General features: G+C 41.3%; 1 protein-coding gene across 1 annotated transcript in view; it reads left to right on the forward strand.

Annotated features, from left to right (window-relative positions):
• KTN1 (kinectin 1) overlaps positions 1-18,947 on the forward strand; it is a gene marked incomplete in the record, with an annotated part of 2,305,074 nt that overhangs the window by 1,623,394 nt on the left and 662,733 nt on the right. The window contains 1 exon segment of the mRNA XM_044074427.1: positions 11,152-11,241. Coding sequence (XP_043930362.1) covers positions 11,152-11,241 — 90 coding nt within the window.

Below are 18,947 nucleotides of genomic sequence, written 5' to 3' on the forward strand. Positions count from 1 at the left end.
CCCCTGACGTCAGGGAAGGGGTGACAGCAGCTGACGCAGGACCCAGGACTTTGGAATTCAGGCCGACTGAGGGCAACCTGCCAGCAGGAGTACCCAAATGTAATGACTGCAACAGTGAATGCACTCTAACATCTACATTTATGGCAAGTGTACACAAATGTACTTTCTCCACTTCCAGTAATTGCCAGGTGAAACAATTTGTCCTTCCCAGTACAAAAGATGCTTCTGGCTTCCCATAAACCGTCCACCTGGAAAATTTACCTTGGCAAATGGAAAAGGTTTTCTATTTGGTCAAATTCAAATGGTTTTGGCCCTTTTCGGCTCCAGTCAATGAAGTACTAGAATATTTACCTACTTTGTTTCAATTGGGAGCCTTCACTTCTACCATTAGAGTTCATTTAGCTTCCATTTCGAATTTCCATAATGGATTTGATGATCATTGTTTGTTGTCTCACGGTCTTTGCCAGACATTTCTAAAGGGCTCTCAACATTTGAAGCCACCTTTCAAAGATCCTATAGCACCTTGGGATTTAACCTTAGTCTTGCAATCCTTAGTTTGTCAGTCCTGTGAAGCCAGCAGCCACGTGTGACTTCAAGTTTCTGTCTTGGTGTTTTTAGTAGCTGTCACATCTGCTAGGAGAATTTCAGAGTTAACAGGCTCTGTGTGTGAACCATCCATGTATTATTTTTCACAAAAAGAGCATCATTCAGAGCTAATCCTTCCTTCCTCCCTCCCCAAAGTGGTGTCAGACTCCCAATATCAACCAGACCATAGACTTACCAGTCTTCTTTCCAAGTTTTTCAAACAAAGGAGAATACTGTTTGCATATGTTGGACATTCACAGACCATTACGTTTCTATTTGGACAGAACAAAATCCTCTAGAAAATCTGACCAGCTTTTTCCGTCTTTTTCTGGTAGCATATTGGGCAAACCGGTTTCAAAGGTCACTTTGTCAAAATGGTTGAGATACTGCATAACATTTATATATTAGCAGAATAAACTCAATCTACCAACAAAAGTTAGAGCTCATTCGACAAGATGTTCCCACTTCTGTAGTCTTCCATTCCAGAGCTTCTATGAAGGCTATATGCGGAGCCGCAACTTGGGCTACCCCTCATACCTTTATCACTCATTACAAATTAGATATGGTTTCCAGGGGAAGAGCATCCTTTGGCTCTGTGGTGCTCGGGAGTATCCTTTCTTAGGGCCTCCCAAGATCAAAAGCAGCTGGGGACTGTGTCCCATCAGTCAAGAATGAATGAAAATTGATAACATCAGATAAAGAAGTTATGTTCTTACCATAACGTTCCATCCATGTTGTCGATCTTCATTCATTCTTGACATCCCAGCCTCCTGCCCCCTCCAAAACACTCCTGGAGATTCAAATCTAGTCCTGGGGTTGTTACAGGGTTGTTTCTCCGATAGAGCTTCCATTTTCTTTATGATAGGCAAACTCAATCTGAGATAATGGGAAGAGAGGCAGTATGGGTAGAGCCACACAGTGACAGTAGTTGGCTCCATTCCATTGTTGTGGTTCTCTCTTGTGAAAGGACATTCCAAATGCATGTACAGACGCAGATGAGAAATTGCATGGATGCACTGCGACACATCCAGAGTGCATCCATAAAGAAGAAATGTAATTACTTTTTTAATTGTGTTAACGTTGTGTCAGCAGCCCAGCCAGCACCCCCGCAAGCCAGCTGAACCCCCCATCCCATCACCACCACAAAGCCAGCAGGTTGTAGGCAACCGCTTAGGTTGCCTAGTGCTGGATCCATCTGTTTACATGCATTAATATTTGGTAGGCTAATCTTATTTGCAGTTGCAGCTTCTCATCTATGTTTGAACCCATTTCACATTTCCCAGACTTTTCACTTAAATAAAAACACTCAAAAACAAACAAAAATGCATACATTTTCATTTTTAACACCTCAACCCATTTTAACTCGCAGCAAACACACAGAACTGTGTACGCTTTCAAAAAAGGGAAGCTGTACTACCATGTAGGGACAGTTGTTTCAAATAGACAGCTACACACACAGGCCATACTTACTCTAAACTTGGGTCTAATCATGCCAAAATACATGTTACAGCCTGTGTTCCCTCTTGCACTGACACAATCCAGTTCTCTTTTCCATCCATATGTGAAAAACAAATTGCATTTCTCTGCTAACTGATTTGTTTGCCTTAAGAAGTTCATTGGCTACCTGTAAAATTAAACTAGGTTGTGGACTTTTATGTTTTATACTGAACTGCTGGATGCTGCTAGGAATGCATCTGCTTGAAAAAGTATTCCTTTAAATGTGTGGGACTTAATTTATTTTCACTGAACTGCTTGCCATTTCCCTTGGTGTTTGTCATAAAAATGCCTCAGTTTATGGGTCAATTCTAATTAATTGCATACATTTGTACAGAGACCATCTCCAACTGCAGGTCATTACTGGTGGAGCGAAAAACAACTATTAATTTTGCAAATGTATGACATTTTTTTTCCCACAAATGCTGTGAAATTCTTTTGCACTGTCTTCATTTTATAGTATGTTTGCAAAGAAAAAGATCCCCTTCCCCTTGTTTGCAACACAAGCCAAGAGCATTAGTCTACACTTCTGCATGTTTAACACCAGGCAAACACCATCATTTAATATACAGAGTTCCTCATCCTCCCTCCTGCAGAACAGGTTCACAACATTTTGCTGTTTATTTCCAGGATTTATATGATTACAGTGTAACCCAGAGACACTGCAGTGAAGAAATGCTTTTTCTTCAACATAACTAGCAGAATCAGGAAGCTCTAAGGTCCCCCCTCCAAACTCGCATTTAAAATGCCTCTGCATGCTATACAGAACAGTGTAATTTGCAGGTTACTTCAAGAGCCCACCAGAACAGACAAAACCTCTAACAGACACACCATTCTAAACTGGACCCTCACTAACAAAACACCTACATCCTTCCAAACAGGCTGCCTCCCTAACAGCATCAGTGACTACCTGCCCACTTACCTACTTACACAACCTCAGTTCTCCCAGACAGTCAGTCTACTTGTCTAATCCATAATAAGAAAAAAATATAATACCAAAACATTTCATTCCCTACTGCAACAAATTAGTCTCCCCTCAAAACCCTACCTCTAGATGCTGCAGTACAACTCTTTAACATCACCTTCCTTAATATCCTAAACAGCATACCCCCCCCCCCCCCCGCAGATCTGCTAGAATAAAAATTCACCAGTCAGCATGGCTAACAAACAACACCAAAAACCTGCTCCAACAAAGGGACAAGGCATGGGTACACTGGTTAACTAACCAAAACCAATGTGAACCACTAGTGTGCAAACAACTTGGGAACAAAGCTAAATCCCAAATAAAAGCTGACAAAAAACCTGCTACACCACTGACGAGCAGAAAAACCAAAACAGCCCCCAAAACTTTTGGTTCACCATAAATAAACTCCTTCAACCCAGAAATACGTCCACCCCTAAACCTACCACACCTCCTTCAGATGACAGCATTGCATCACAATTCCATTCCTTCTTCACAAACTCAATACACTGTTTTATCAACTATGACCAAAATACTACACCTCAGATCCAAGCTACCAATAGCGAAGCCATTAACACCTTCTCCTTTACACCTGTTCCAACTCGCACCATAATAAAAAAATACTCCGTAAAATCAACCAACCACCTTAGCAGCAGACAGCCTGCCTACAGAATTCCTCAAAATTGCTGCAGAAGTTATAGCCTACCCCATCTGTATCCTAATCAACCACTGTATCACCAAAAACTACATCTCTAGAAAATCTACATCATTCCCCTGCACAAAGGAGGTAACTCTACTGAACTCACAAGCTACAGACCCATCGCCATTTTTTCACCTCTCTCCAAAATACTAGAAAAATGCATTCACACCCAGCTTCTAAACCTTCTATCCAACAATTTATCTCACCCACAACATGGTTTTTGCCCCCACCATAGCACCACAACCGCCCTCCTCAGTTTTACCAACACAATAAGTCAACACAGAAACCATAACAAATTTGTCTCCTCCATCTCTCTAGACCTCTCAAAGGTCTTTGACAGTTTCACACCAGAAACTACTGTCAGAGCTTGCCACCCTAAATTTTAGCCATTCTTCCCTAGCATAGTTCCACAGTTACCTTACCAAATGCCAACAGGAACTATCCTCTCTACTTCCTGTTAACATAGGAGTACCCTAAGGTTACATACTAGGCCCCCTATTCTTCACCATTGTTACTAACCAATTGCACATATCTACCCTCCTCACCTCAGTCATTCAATACGCAGGTGACTCAACCCTCATATGTACTGCATCCTCTCAAAAAGATAGAGACCACCACACAGCAATCCTTTGAAGTAGAATCCTGGCTAGCTAAAGCAAACCTTATACTGAACCCAAACAAGACCAAGCTGATGCTGTTTCTGCCCATCAAATCAGCCAGTCCCCCAATCACTTTTCAAGTACAGTCTTCCATCAACGCTACTATAACTGCTGTTTCACAAACTAAACTATTAGGAATTGCAATTGATAAATTAAAGTCTGACCTGCACCTATCTCAATCCATGAAAAAACTCTTATTAAACTAGGCTCTATTTACAACTTAAAACCTTTTCTTACTAACTAAACCAGACTAGACATTGCCAGAACACCTATCCTCTCCACTCCACTGTACTCTATACCTCTCCCATCCTCACCAACCTTAGCAAAACTGACCTTACCAAACTCAAGTCCTGCTACAACAAAATAGCTAAATTTGCCACTCCCCTCACAGGTTACCACGATTGTTCTGCTCTACAACTAAAATGGTTCATAGGTAGGTACTAGGCTATTGGCCCTAGGGCATATGTAAGCCTAGCCAAAAAGGTACCCTGGCTTTCGCCACCCAAGAAAATTATTTTCCTGTGTCCCTGTCGAGCAGAGCCACAGAAGTGATCCCCAGGGTGGATTTCCTATCTCCCATCCAATTATCAAGATTTTTCTTGAAGAATGCTAATGAGGAGCTTTGTTTGAGATAGATAGGTAGTTTGTTCCAGAGTATGGGAGGTCTCTGGGACAGAACTCTATCCCTCCAGCATGTTCTGTTTATTGTGGTGACAAGGTTTAGGTCCCTAGAGCATGTAGCTCGGAGGGATTGGGATTTCTTTAAGTGGAGCATGTCCAACAGGTCTGGGTTTGACATAGCTTTGCATGTTAGGCAGAGATCGCCTCTGAGTAGGTGATATGCGATGGAGTAAAGCTGGAGTTTTTTTTTTTTGAGATGGTCTGCTTAGGGCCAGTAATCCTTTTTGTGAGGTATTTCTGCGGCCTTTCTAGTTGTTGTAGATGTCTTGTGAGGTACATACCAAAAGGGGCGTTGTTCTCTATAATGGGTCTAATGAGTGACAAGTAGAGGGGAACAATGACCTCTTTTTTTCCTAGATGATAAACCTTTTGTGATGAGGTGTGCCACGTAGAAGGATTTCCTGACTACTATGGCAATGTGATTATCAAAGAAGAGACTACTGTCCACCTGTGTCCCAAGGTCTCTTATCACACTTTCGGTGTTGACTACTGCCTATGTGGTAATTCATGGGTACAGAGTTTTTACCAAAAGGGATGACGGTGCACTTTTTGGCATTGACCTTGAGTCCATGACTTTGACACCAGGCATCTGTCTCAGTGAGGCCCTTTTGTAGGATGTCCACATCGTTAGGAGTTTCGATTATGACTCCTAGTTTGCAGTCATCTGCGAACTTCGTTAGCCAAAGACCTTCTGTGTTAGCCTGTACTTCTGAGAAGTAGATACCAAACAGGAGAGGACCCAGGACTGACCCCTGTGGTACTCCACTTAGAACTCCCCCAACACTTAACCTTCATCCAACTCATTTTTGACCACCACTTAGTATACCAACCAGACAGAACCCCTGCCTTAGAGCAAATACTTCAACCATATGCTAACATTTGACACTGCCGATCCTCGCACAAAACACTACTACACGTCTGCAAAAGCTGCAACAAAGCTGGAAATGCCCTGTACTCCCACTATATTACCAAAATCTGGAACAAAATTCCCCAGAATATTCTAAACATTACCAACCCAATACAATTCAAAAAACTGCTAAAACACCACCTCTATAGCAAATGGATCTGCTCCTCTATCAGCCCCAGATAATGACATCCAGTCTCCCCTGCATGTTTTTCTCCTCGTGGGAACAGTCACTGTCAGATGCCTTACCAATATATCCTGCACCTCTCTACCATTCTCCCACCTCAGATCTTATCTCCCATCTAACAATCTATACTAACATAAAACTCTTCAGTTATTAATACTTTTTTCCTTTAGATCAGTGCTTTCTGCTTGTGTGATGGCACCTTTACTACTGTAGGTCTTGGGAACATAGAGCTAAAACTGCTACATAGTCTGAGACATCATTTATTATATTCATTCACAAACATACCCACAAAATCTGTTATCTATCAGCCAAAAAATGCATATGTACAAAATACGATTTGTTTCCACTCTGTTGTAAGACTCTAGCTACCTGCTGTTTACCACAGAAATTGTAAATCTGGACTGCCAATACCTGCTGTGCTAAAAAAAAAAAAAAAGTGTGTAATACTTTCATGTAAAATGGCTTTTTATCTGTTTTGCTATTATACTTTGTTGTAAGTGTTGATATCAATGATTCCTCTTGATTTGTAACTTTGCAATACTGGTAGTGTAAACTCTGTAAATTGTGCTTGCAATATTTATGTTTATGTATATTTTTAATTGAGCTTTTTTCCTTTGGCCTCCGCTGAAAATGGGCTTCTACCCAGAAGGACTATTCCAGTAAACAAATGTAAAATAAAAATAATAAATACATTTATTACGCACATATTATTAATAAAATAACTCTTTTTTTTTTTTTTTTTTTTTTTTTTTTTTTTATACCTCATTACATTTTCAGTCCCTCCCTTATCTTTTTATCTTTCTGAGTATTAATGACAAAGAGGAAATTATGCTTTAGAGTCCTCCCACCAATTTAACATGGTAAGCAACCTTCCAGTCTTTTAGCCACTTCTTGCAGAATTGTAGTTCCCTTGTCCAAACTCTGTGTTTTGGAAATGACACTTTACAATTCCTCCACTTATTTCCTACTTTCTCATTATTGTCAGTTTTCGCTCTCTCTTCCTCTTGAACACCCAACACTTGTCTCTGGTTCAAATCCAGGGTACTCCTGAATTTTCTGATCATCTCTTGGACTTTTTTCTGTACCTGAACCATTTCTTATGGAACAGTGGAAGATGTATTACTGCCAAGTTCTCTGTTTGGGCATTACTGTTGTCAGAAGCTTAATGACTGACTGTGTGCTGGATAAACTTCATTTCCTTCTTTGCCTATTCTGCATCCAAACATGTTTTAATCCTCCAGGGAAAAAAATTAAGAGCAGCTAGATACAGCAACTTGAATCCCACACCCACCTCTTTAACATCTGATTGCAGGGATAGACCTGTTTCTCTTCTGTTTGTTGTACAGTGAATAATCAGTTTCCACAAACACTCTCTGGTGTCTTCAGTTATTAATACTTTTTTCCTTTAGATCAGTGCTTTCTGCTTGTGTGACAGCACCTGTACTACTGTAGGTCTTAGGGACATAGAGGATGTTTCATAGTTAGTTATGAACTGGTAATTAGTCTTGTCTGTGTTGAGTTGGACTTGTAAGAGTTTAAATGTGGTGTTCTAGGGAATCTGTTGTGAGGTGCTAATATCCTTAAGAAGCACTGATACTCTCCCACAATTGCCAGTTATTTTGAAATGTGATAAGCATTATACCCAGGAATGGGAAGAGTGCTTCCATTGATCTGAAACCATACTTCTGTCACTACACCTATATAGATGTGTTCATGTTGCAGGAGAGTCATTTTCAGGCTTTTTAAGACTCCTGGCATTGAGTAGAGCAACATTAAGACTTCACTCTGTTGGACTGTCCGTTGGATGGACTGTGCTTAAAAAAGGCACTTGCAAAGGCTTTAGCCAGAATGCGAAAGCCTTGGTAATAAGAGGTGCAGACCATCATTGGCAAAGCAGGAATGCTTGTCAGCTGTCTCATCCCAAGTGGGCACACACTGGACCCCCCCCAACCCCCAAATGACACAAGCAACATAGCCAGTTATTAAAGCCAATTGTCTTGTCTTTGAATCTTGGCATCATTCTGGGTGATGGCAAAGTAACACTCAAAGCCACTATCTTTCCTGCCTCAGGCATATGCATAATAATCCCAAACATATCCTTCTGCATGTCCCTCTGGGTTTAGTGTCTGTGGTCATTCACACCCCATGTGGACTAGTGTCCGGATGGAGGGATCTAAAAGCCTGTCCGATCCTGGCTTCAGAAAGACAGCTAGCTGTGACTCTCTTCTTATACAGCCTTGTGAGGGTGGTGTCTGTATGCCTTACAGTAGAGTTGCATATTACTAAAATATTGTCATGATCTGATGCCAGTCTCAGTGGGCAGAAAGGACTTGGAGCCAGCATCCTTGTGACTAAGAGGTGTGCATCCTAGATGCGGGTGTAAAGGACAAAGGTGGATGGGTTGCTTGTGAACCAGTGTCTGAGGTTTCTTAGTCTTTAGTCCAGGAAGCTTAGGCAGTGTTCTCTTAATTTCAGTGGAAGTGTTATGTGCTTTATATGTGTTGTTTTTACCAAACGTGTTCTGAGATGAGAAAGTAGTCTCCAAGATAAGTATTTGCTACCTCACAATGATTCAGTATGTGAGAGGTGTAATAGAGTAGTTTTTGGTAAGCCAGAGGGCAGTAACTACTCTGCTTCAAAGTACCTAGTGCTATCTGGCTGGCTACAGAAGAGGAAAAAGCTGACTGAGATTTTATACAGGAGATTACAGGTGAAAGGGTATAGGATAATTGGCTTATTCTGCAGTTTATTCTACAGTTAGTTTGTTTCTACAACCTTTAGATGTCTGCTGTTTGCCTCAAGTATAGTAAGTAGTCTGTTTGGTTGAGGGCTTGATTAAAGGAAATTGTCACTAAATACTTCCAGGAAGACACCCCTCTGTTCCTTGGGATTTGAGCTTGTTAGAGAAGATATGTCTGATGGGTTGAATCTACTGGTTCAATGTGAAGTAAAGTACCTTTCTTGGAACGCACCCTTTTTGGTTGCTGTTAATTCTGATGAAAGGATTTGAGAGTTACAAAGTCCCATGTATCAAACCATCTTGCTTAGTATTCCACAGTCGGTGTATACCTTTGAAAACAAATCCATCTTGAATGGCAAAATTCACCTCTGTAGTGACACTTAATCTGTTAATTTGCTAGTGTTTGAAATTGACAAAATTATTTCTTCCCAGGGAGGTGAAGGGCTGTTTGTATGGATCATCCCTTGTGGAAGTGAGGAGAGCCTCCACTGTCAGCCCATTGCACATTCCTCCCAGGACTTTTGCTGGGCTCGTGTAGGAGTTAAACTGCATTATGTCTGAACCACCTCTTATGGCTGCTTAAATGATGTCCTCTCCTGGCCTACCCTCATCCTGGTGATTGGGAGTGAACAGGCTGTTTTTAGAGGGAGGAGGCTGATGACTGTCAAGCAGCAGGGATGAAAACAGCAATAAAAGAAAAAAAATACTGGCAGAATGATGAGAAAGCACAGCCTGCATCTAATGAATGTTCACAAACAGCTGAGATACTATATAAGAAAAACATGCTGTTTCAGAAGGATCACTTATTTATTTCTTTTGAAAGGGAAAGGAAGACTACAGCTAAATAAACCAACTTTTTGTAAGTGGTTGGTTCAGAGAGTTGTTTTTTTTGCTATGGCGAATGCAATGAAAGCTTTAAGGCACAATGAAAGCTCATTTTAGTTTGGCAGCAATATGTTGCAGTACTGTTTGTACAGAAGGTATTTTAGAAGCTGTATTGCGGGTCATACCATCAAAAAATAAACTACTATAATTTGAATGTACTGTCAAGCACAAAGACAGGTTTTGGCATAGTTTTCTTTCATGAAAACGTAACTGTTCTCCTCCCACATGTGTTGTAGTATTACTTGAAAATCTACCCAGATATTTTTTGGGGGGTAATATAGTTGTTTATGGCAGTACATATCGTAGCAGCTAAGGAATTGTATTAACAGTAAAGCTATCCTCCATCCATATGAAAGTGTATATAGTTTTCTTCTTTGTTGTACTTTTTGACAGCTCATTTTTTGTTATAATTACACCCATTTCTTTAAAATGTGGCATATTTCACTTGCAAAATCCTGTGATGGTGGTGTGGGGCTCAAAGAATGAAGAATTGCTGTTAAACATGTGGAATTTATATAGGGGTCTTGCATAACAAGCCAAGGTTAGAAGAAATTGTCATGAGACCAGCACTCTGACAGATGCATGGCTGATTAAATTTCTGGCCAAGAATGAAGACATATAAGGTGGGTAAAATCCCCAATTTTATGGTTTCCTGTCACATTTGACCACTCTTTGAAGATCTGCTGTTATAGTAAGTATTCAAACTCACACCTGTACTAGGGGTGCTTGTCCTCTCATCTCGACCCTAGTGCTTGAATGGCCTCTCCATCTGTTTGCTGCTGTTTTATAGTTTTGTAAATTAGTCAGGTGTATATGTTAGTGTCGTACTTTTTCTTTCTTGCAGATTGTGCTCACTCTTTGAATGGGACAAAACTGATGGGTGCAGCAGGTTCTAGCTTTTTCTAGCACAGCATGAGATATAATGGCACACATACTCATGAGCACTAGTTCAGAAGAAGAGTGATTGAGATTGGGGGACAGAAAATCACAACAGTTTATATACTGTAGCGTACTGACAGTTAACTGACATGTTCAGAATACTTTGAGAGCTAATATTTTGTTAATCTATACACTATTTATCATGTCTTCTGAACTCCAGCACATAATCACTGTACATATTTTTGGGTTTACTTTTTGTTTATACATATTATGTATGTTGGCAAAAGCTTTTAAAAAATGTTGCTAATTACATGGCTGACTTAATAGAGAATGCCAAACTGGATTAGCAAATTGTAAGAAGTGATTACAGCACATGACAGTGTAGCTAAATGACACTTGTTTATTAAAACTGTTGAGGACAAAAAGAGTATCTTGATTTCTATTTAGTTCTAAGCATTTTGATTTCCTTCAAGCAGGAGTGTCAGCAACGGATAGAGATGTTTGAAAAGCAGATTCGAGAGATGCTACAGAGGCTATTTCCAACTGTGCCACTGCCAAACAAATTGGTGAGTGTCTGCTCATTTTTGTTGAGTTCACATTGTGTTTTGGAAATATTAGGTAAAAAGGTAATTACTCTAGCTAACATAACAGATTACGTTAACTCTGGCAGTCAAAGTGAAATATTAACACCTCGATTCATCCTCCTTGGGACTGTCCATGGCTTTTAAAATGTCAAGCATCCACTCCCAGCTATATATTCTGTCTCATTTACATGATCTGAAATTCTGGGAGTTAAACACATGATCTAATGTAGTTTCCGGTATTTAATGTCATTCCATTACAGTTTATCAGTCCATTTATATGTAAGAAAAATAAAAACAGATTCTAAATAAAATATGAGAAGAACTTAGAAGTTAGCCAGACTGTTGATGTATAGTGATAAAGGCAGCACTGACTAAAGCCCAGGTAACTTCAGTTTGATTAGCAGTTTTTGTGCTTGATGGAACTGCAAGATGGGCTTTCCTGTCCTAGGTGTGAGGGGCCAGGTATGGCCACAGGCTCTAAAAGTCCTGAGGAGGAAGGAAGCAGATCCATGCTCATTACCATGGGGGGGTCATGTTTGTGGCTCACCAGGCTGACTGTTGGCAGTAACCTACATTAAACAAGTGCACGGGCTTGCACTTGTATAGAGAAAGCATTGTAGCTCCCGCAGTGATCTCATGTACCCCTACCCAGAAGAGAGGATAAACTGTTAAAATAAAGTCCCTATTGCTGGGATACTGATAATGACAGAGTCAACCCCCATGGCTGCCTGAAAGATGAGCTCTGATTCAATTCAAGAGGTTTGATGAGGTGCAGGGACAAAAAGCACTTAAGTTGGAGTAGATTGCTTTTCTTGCCTGTTTGCTGAGCGATGCAGCTTCTGGATTTCCAAAATAAGGCTGGGTTGAAATATGCGACAAAGTGGCACAACAGTTGCTGTCTTATTGCACTTGATCCTTGCTGAGATGCCTTCTTTATGGAGTGCTGTAGCCCAGAAATGTGGTGAGTTGGAATTTCTCTAAGCTTGCCCAGAGATGTGTGTGAGGCGTGTGAGTGAGTGCTATATTATGCAGTGTGTTACCTTCTTATTCAGCATTAGTTTGGTGTTGCACACATTTAGGGCTGGGACAGGCTTCAGCTCCTCCTTGACCATAAATTGTTTAAGTGGGTATTCAGAAATCAAATGAGCAGTTTGGGGTGAATGGTAGAGACTGACCTGTTACAGTATGCTACTTTAATGGCTCAAAACTGGGAGTCTGTATGTTATAGTCAACTTTTTAGCAAAAAAAAAAAATAAAAAAAGTGTTTGCATAAAGATCTCAAGATTGCTGTGCCCTGTAGGCTGAGTTATGCCTGCCTAATTTACCACAGTTTGAAGTTATTGTAACTCTGGCACTGTCATGACTGTTGCTAAGTCTGAATTAGAACTGGTTTCCAAAGGTGATCTGTGGTCCTAATGGGATTAAAACCACAAAGACAAGTGATTCATTCATCTGCTGTCGTGATGCGTGCCTCACACAGCTGTATTTTCAGGGTCTTGGTGATTGGGTACTTTTTTGCATTCCGTACCTTTGTTAATTCTGTTACTTGTAGTGCATCACATTTCTAGGTCAGGGGGTATGCATTTTCCTGTCCTCAGTCAACAGCTGTTCATCAGCTGTAGTTTGAGTATCTGGTCATTGCCACAGTTGAAACCTTCTCCTTCCTAGTCTTGGCGATGACCATGAATTTCCTGAAATGTCAAATACCTCCACCCAACTGATTACCTTCTGGGATTCACTGTAGACTCCACACTGTCTAGGTTTTTCCTTACTTGAGATGACAGTGATTTTATTTACTGCCAGTCTTTCTTCAGTCATCTTTGCTTGTGTAACAGTTGTTACAAACACAGAAGATGACGACTGCTATATTTATGGCAATTTCCTTTACCACTCGTGGTATTTCGAAGCCTGTCATAGTGTTAAAACTAACACTGAGGTTTCTTGAGAGATGGAGTCTTATTCTGGCCTTTGGTGGTAGCATGCATGCACTGAATCTCTTCTTCCCAGAACCTCTTCCAAAGAATATCATTGTCCCATCTAATGCTTCAACACATTGTGAGACAGGTAACCTTTCTTTGGGATTGAGAAACGTGTGCATTTTCTGCCTAGCAGAAACTACATGCTGATCTCTTAGAGCTCCCTTCACTCTGCAAGAGAGTGGAAGTTTCCCTTGCACACGTGAACAGACTCTTAAGGTAAAGAAAAACAATACCCCCTGTTTTGCAGTACATCAGTATGTAGAGGTAATGAGATTCATGCATTTTGTCCTGAAGGCTCTCTGTAGATGTTGGGTATGTACCACTGTTTCTCCATGTCATTCCAGTACTTTCTGCACAGGCCCATCAGTTTTGTCAATTTCTTTAGTTGTTTCAGTCTTCTAAAGGCTTTTCCATGAGTCAACATTCAGCATCGTTTCCAAGGAGTTCCTTTATTGTGAGGACATTGCACATTTATAATAATGCAGGCTGTGATGTCACATGCCTCTCATTTTAAATGCACTGTTTTGCACCCTCCATTTCTGAAAACTTTCCAATCACTTACAATTTTGATCTTTGCTATAAGTAAGATCTACATGATGTGTCGCTGTTACAGTAAATTTTAGCATTTGAGTTGCACCAACCTTTCTGATGTCAACTAATGGGCAGAAATTACAAAAGTGATTGTTTTTTTTCCCCTTCAGTCAGTGGTACAGAGCAAGTCTTGCTCAAGAAACCATTGATGCAAGTATGCACTTGGCTTCCTTGCATCTACCCTTTTCAGCGTTGCACATCTCCCAGCTTGTCAGACTTTCAGCAAAGCTGTATAATTTTTGTTCTGTTACTGTCTCTGAATTTTAACTTATTTTGCACATTTTTTCGTTGCGGGCAAAGCTACTTATGATGACTAAATTATTTCCATTAGAAATGAGTTTTGTGCAAACAAGGCTACAGTCACATGAACTGTAGAAATGGAGTAGTGTAATTAGTATAAACCAAGAAGCAGGCAGAAAAAAACGCCCGAGGATCCAAAATGTTAAAATCAAGGATTTTAATAACCAGATTGAGCTCTTTCATCTCTCTAAGGAGACTTCATCAGAATAACCATGAAGCCAGTCATCTATTCTTTTATACTATGCTTCCAGCATTTCTATAGAATAATTAAAAACGTTGAATTGTTCAAAATTTGTAAAGATACAGGATGTTAACACACACAGGTATAACATTGTAAGTCTGTTTATTACTCAGTGAATGAAATGTACTTAAAAAATGCAGATGAATAAAATAAGTTAGAATTTTTCAGCCTTCATATTCAAAACTGGTGTTATAGAAACATAATCGTTAAGCCCAGAGGGAGAGTAGCACATAATCTAATTTGCCACATAAGCTCTCTATTGCGCAACCATCCCTTCAAGTCTCCACCTCTGCCATTGTTTGTTTTCTCCAAGATGGCAAAGGAGAATTTTTTTAAAACCATTACAGCTGGTAGAGTGTTTATATAAGGTATTGTTCTTTCTTGTTAGTAATATACAGATGTTCATAAATGTGTGCCTTAAACACACACACACTGTTTTTCCAGCATAGTATGCTGGGCAGTTGTCAAAACTGTTTTGGTAATGAATGGTGGGTATAGAAAGATTGAGGCTACCCTCCCCCGTTCATTACCAAAACTGTGAAGAACTTTAAACAGTGTTCTGCAAATAAAAAAACAAAGTACACCTTTGGTTTGTCTTCAGCCTCCGTGTATTCATTAAGGTTCAGATGCTGATTCACTGTGGCTGCCTCCTTGAACATATCCCAGTTGGTTCTTTCAAAGGAGTGGCAGAAGGCCTCCATAGCCCCCTTGGACCATACCCTGATTTCTTTGTGGGTTTCTCTCTAACCAGTGCCGGTTTGTAAGTTGGCGATAGCAAGATGGTATAATGATCAGAGTTTCTCATTTGTGGAAGTTGCACTGCCTTATAAGCTTTCTTTAGGTTTATGTACACTTTGTCCAGGATATTATCACCCCTTGTGCACCCACACTACCTTCAGTATGTGGACAATTCCTACTTCTTTCAAATCTGCTTTATTAAAGTCACCAGCTGCCACCTGTACAAAGTGAGTGGTTAGTCTCATTTTTACAAGGCTTGTTTTCAGTGAAACCGGTACATTTTATTTCACTTTGTGTACAAAGTCAGGATATTTGCTCTGCAGCTCACCCATGTGATTGCATAGTTTATTTAGAGCCTCGGTGGTATTAGCACTAGGTGGGATAATACACCACTGATGTTCATCGTGTTTCACTGTTGCAGTCATTACAATTGGGTTAGCCTGCTGGCAGACTACCTGCAGTTGGCCAGAGTTCCAAAGTCTAGGTCCGGCGTCGGTTGCTGTTGCCTCCTCCTTGACGTCAGTGCGCCACGGGTATAAAAGATGCAGCCAACACCATTTTCTTCAGTCTTTCTTGCTGCGCGGTGCCCGAAGCAAAAGCAGTTCGCAAGTGCCAGTCGGCCGACTCCTGAGATTTTCTAATTCGAATTTCAGATCCGAAGTCTTCATTAAAGCTAAGTACCCCGTTGGGGAAACTTTTTTCTTGCTCCAGACCGATGTCAGAAAAAGTTAAATGTATTTCTTGTGGGAAGCAAATACCTCATAAGGATTTTAATTTTTACTGTATTCCTTGCCTAGGCCCTGACCACGACGTTGCTAGTTGTTGGTTTTGTGCTAGATTTAATCAACGCACTATTAAGCGTCGGTACGATTTTGCATTTCATTATTTTGGCAGAAGATTTAACTATATAATGCCGTTGGAGCAACCGACTACTGGAGTTTATAAAAAGCGCAAAGAAAAGGACAGGCACCCGAGGTCCAAAACCAATGACTAGGCTTCTGCTAGGCCTGTCACTGGTTCTCAGTGAGGCGCTTTTGCAGCCCCTGACGCGCGCTACCTCAGAGCCACAGGCCGCTTCCGACTCCCATGTGGAGCCGACTAGGCTGCTGGAAACTCAAGGTATTGGACACTCGGAAACTATTCCCTCAGATGGGTCTGGAGCCGCTGAGCAGGCATCGGCTTCTGAGGGTGTTTTCAGGCCTACACAGTTATATGTAAAACCAACTTCAGCTTCAAAGGCAAAGACTAAAGCAGCTCTAAAGACAAAGAAACAAGTACAGCATTCTCCCGGACAGGCCTCCATGCCTAAAAAACAGATGCTTAAAATGGCCGAAGACCAAATTACTTTGATCAGGGGTTCCCATCACCCTCCTGATAAGAGGCCTAGGCAAGAGATAGAATATGCATCTTCAGATCAGGTTTCCATTTCCTCTGATTCCTCTTCTGACCAGGAATGTTCTATTCCTCCCTGTGAGGATTCTGATGCTGAAGCATGTATTCGTTCAGCCTCTCCTCCTGAGGATTATTCTTTTGGGAAAACCCTGCATACTATGAGGGAGCATTTCCACTGGGAGAGCCAAGATTACTCAGAATCCAAGAAAAGGCTCAGAGACTTCCTTTTATTACCTCAGCACAGGCCCCTTGCTATTCCTCCTGTTTTAGACATTGTAGATGTATTTTTAGAGTCCGGACTGTCTCCTGACTCTGCCACCAGCTCCTGTTAAGCCAGACAGATACTACAGGGTTCCTGATTCACATAAATTTCTTTATAAAAATCCTGCTGCAGACCCAGAAACTATCTCTCAGGGTCCCAAAGGGGTCAAGGCGTCCACTGCAAAAAACCCTATACCCTCTGATAGGTATGCCAGACCTGCCACGCAATCAATGGGCAGAGGCACAAAAACAAGTTTCATCCCTCATGGACATGAGGGCCATTCAGCAAGTACCACAGCAAGAGCAGGGATGAGGATTTTACTCAAGGCTATTCTTGGTGCCCAGAAAGGACAAAACCTGGAGAACCAATACTGGACCTGTCTATCCTGAACACATTCCTGGACATTCCAAAATTCAAAATGTTAACTCTGCAGCAGCTTCTGCCCATGCTGGGCAAGAAGGCTTGGCTTGTGACTTCAGACGTAAAAGAGGCATACCTGCATGTCCCAGTCAGACAATCATGCAGAAGATACCTCAGATTTATAGCTGGCTCAATGCATTACCAATTCTCTGCACTGCCCTTTGGCTGATCTACTGCGCCCAGGGACTTCACAATGTGCCTGGCATCAGTAATTGCTTTTTGCAGACAAAGAGGAATTTAAATCTATCCTTGCATGGATGACTGCCTTATTCAAGCAGAGAACAAGAACACTCTACTACAGCATCTGGCGTTTGTAAAAAGATTACTAACAGGTCTAGGGTACACAGTAAACGAAAAGAAATCAAAACTCATACTCTCTCAAGAGATAATATTCCTGGGTGCAAGCTTAAATACAACTGCCCAGATCGCTTATCTCACACCAGACAAACACAGACAACTGACTACTTATTTCAAAATGTTGGTAACAAAGACCCAGTTATCTGCAAGAAAAATTCTGCAGGCTTTGGGCTTCATGGCATCCTGCATTCTGCTAATTCCATATGCAAGACTGAATATAAGGAAACTTCAATGGTATCTAAAAAGTGTTTGGACTCAACATTGCCACAGCCTGGAAACAATAATTACCCTCATTCCCTGCCTGCAACAGGAGATTTGATGGTGGGCAAAAGCCTGTCACCACAACACGGGACAGCCATTCACCTTATCCACAGCCAGGCAGACATTGAAAACAGATGCATCAGATTATGCCTGGGGGGCACATATGGCAGGAAGATGTATTCAGGGCACATGGTCCGCAAGTCCAATGCATCTGCATATCAACCAAAAAGAGATGCTAGCAGTTCAAAATGCCCTGACAGCCTTCAAGGATCTACTTCATCCAGGACAACTACTGATAAAGACGGACAATACCACAGTGATGTGGTACATAAACAAGCAAGGGGGCACACATTCCTACCCCCTCTGCAGTCTAGCCATGAACTTGTTGGACACAGCATTGACTTACCAAGTACATCTGCAAGCACAATTCCTGCCAGGAAGGATAAATACTCTGGCAGACGAACTAAGCAGAAACCTAATGGATCTCCACGAGTGGAAATTGGATCCACAAGTCTTCAGCATGATAACTAGGAACTGGGGATGCCTGGACATAGACCTATTTGCCTCTCCTCACAATTGACAACTACAAAGATTCTGCACAAGGACTTATCACAAGCAAGCATGGAAAGTGGATGCTCTATCTTTCAGCTGGAAAAACCTAACAGTATATGCCTTTCCTCCTGTGCCTCTCCTCCCCAAGGTACGCCTCAAGGTCAGACAAGAAAAGCCAAAAATTATTCTGATTACCCCAGACTGGCCCCGCCAGCACTGGTACCCAATCCTAAAGAGCTTGTCCGAATGCCCAGCTTGGACACTACCTCAAATTCCTCACGTATTGACTCAACAAGACAGTCCGATACTGCACAGCCAACTCAGGACCCTAAACTTGGCAGCATGGCGGATAATGTAGCCATTCAAGACACACCTCTTTCTAAAGTAGTTATGGATGTTATATTGGAGGCCAAGAGGCCTAGCACCAGAAAATCTTATGCAGAAAAATGGAAGAGATTCTGTGCTTAGAACCAGGCACAAGGTATTGACACGATTGTTCCAAATATTCCTCAGATTTTGCAATACTTAACTGAGATGCTGGATAAAGGCCTTTCCTTTTCATCCATTAAAATTCATGCCTCTGCCATTTCAACTC

Source organism: Protopterus annectens, chromosome 6.part0, assembly GCF_019279795.1.
Source record: "Protopterus annectens isolate FY-2018-M chromosome 6.part0, PAN1.0, whole genome shotgun sequence".
Taxonomy (NCBI): domain Eukaryota; kingdom Metazoa; phylum Chordata; order Ceratodontiformes; family Protopteridae; genus Protopterus; species Protopterus annectens.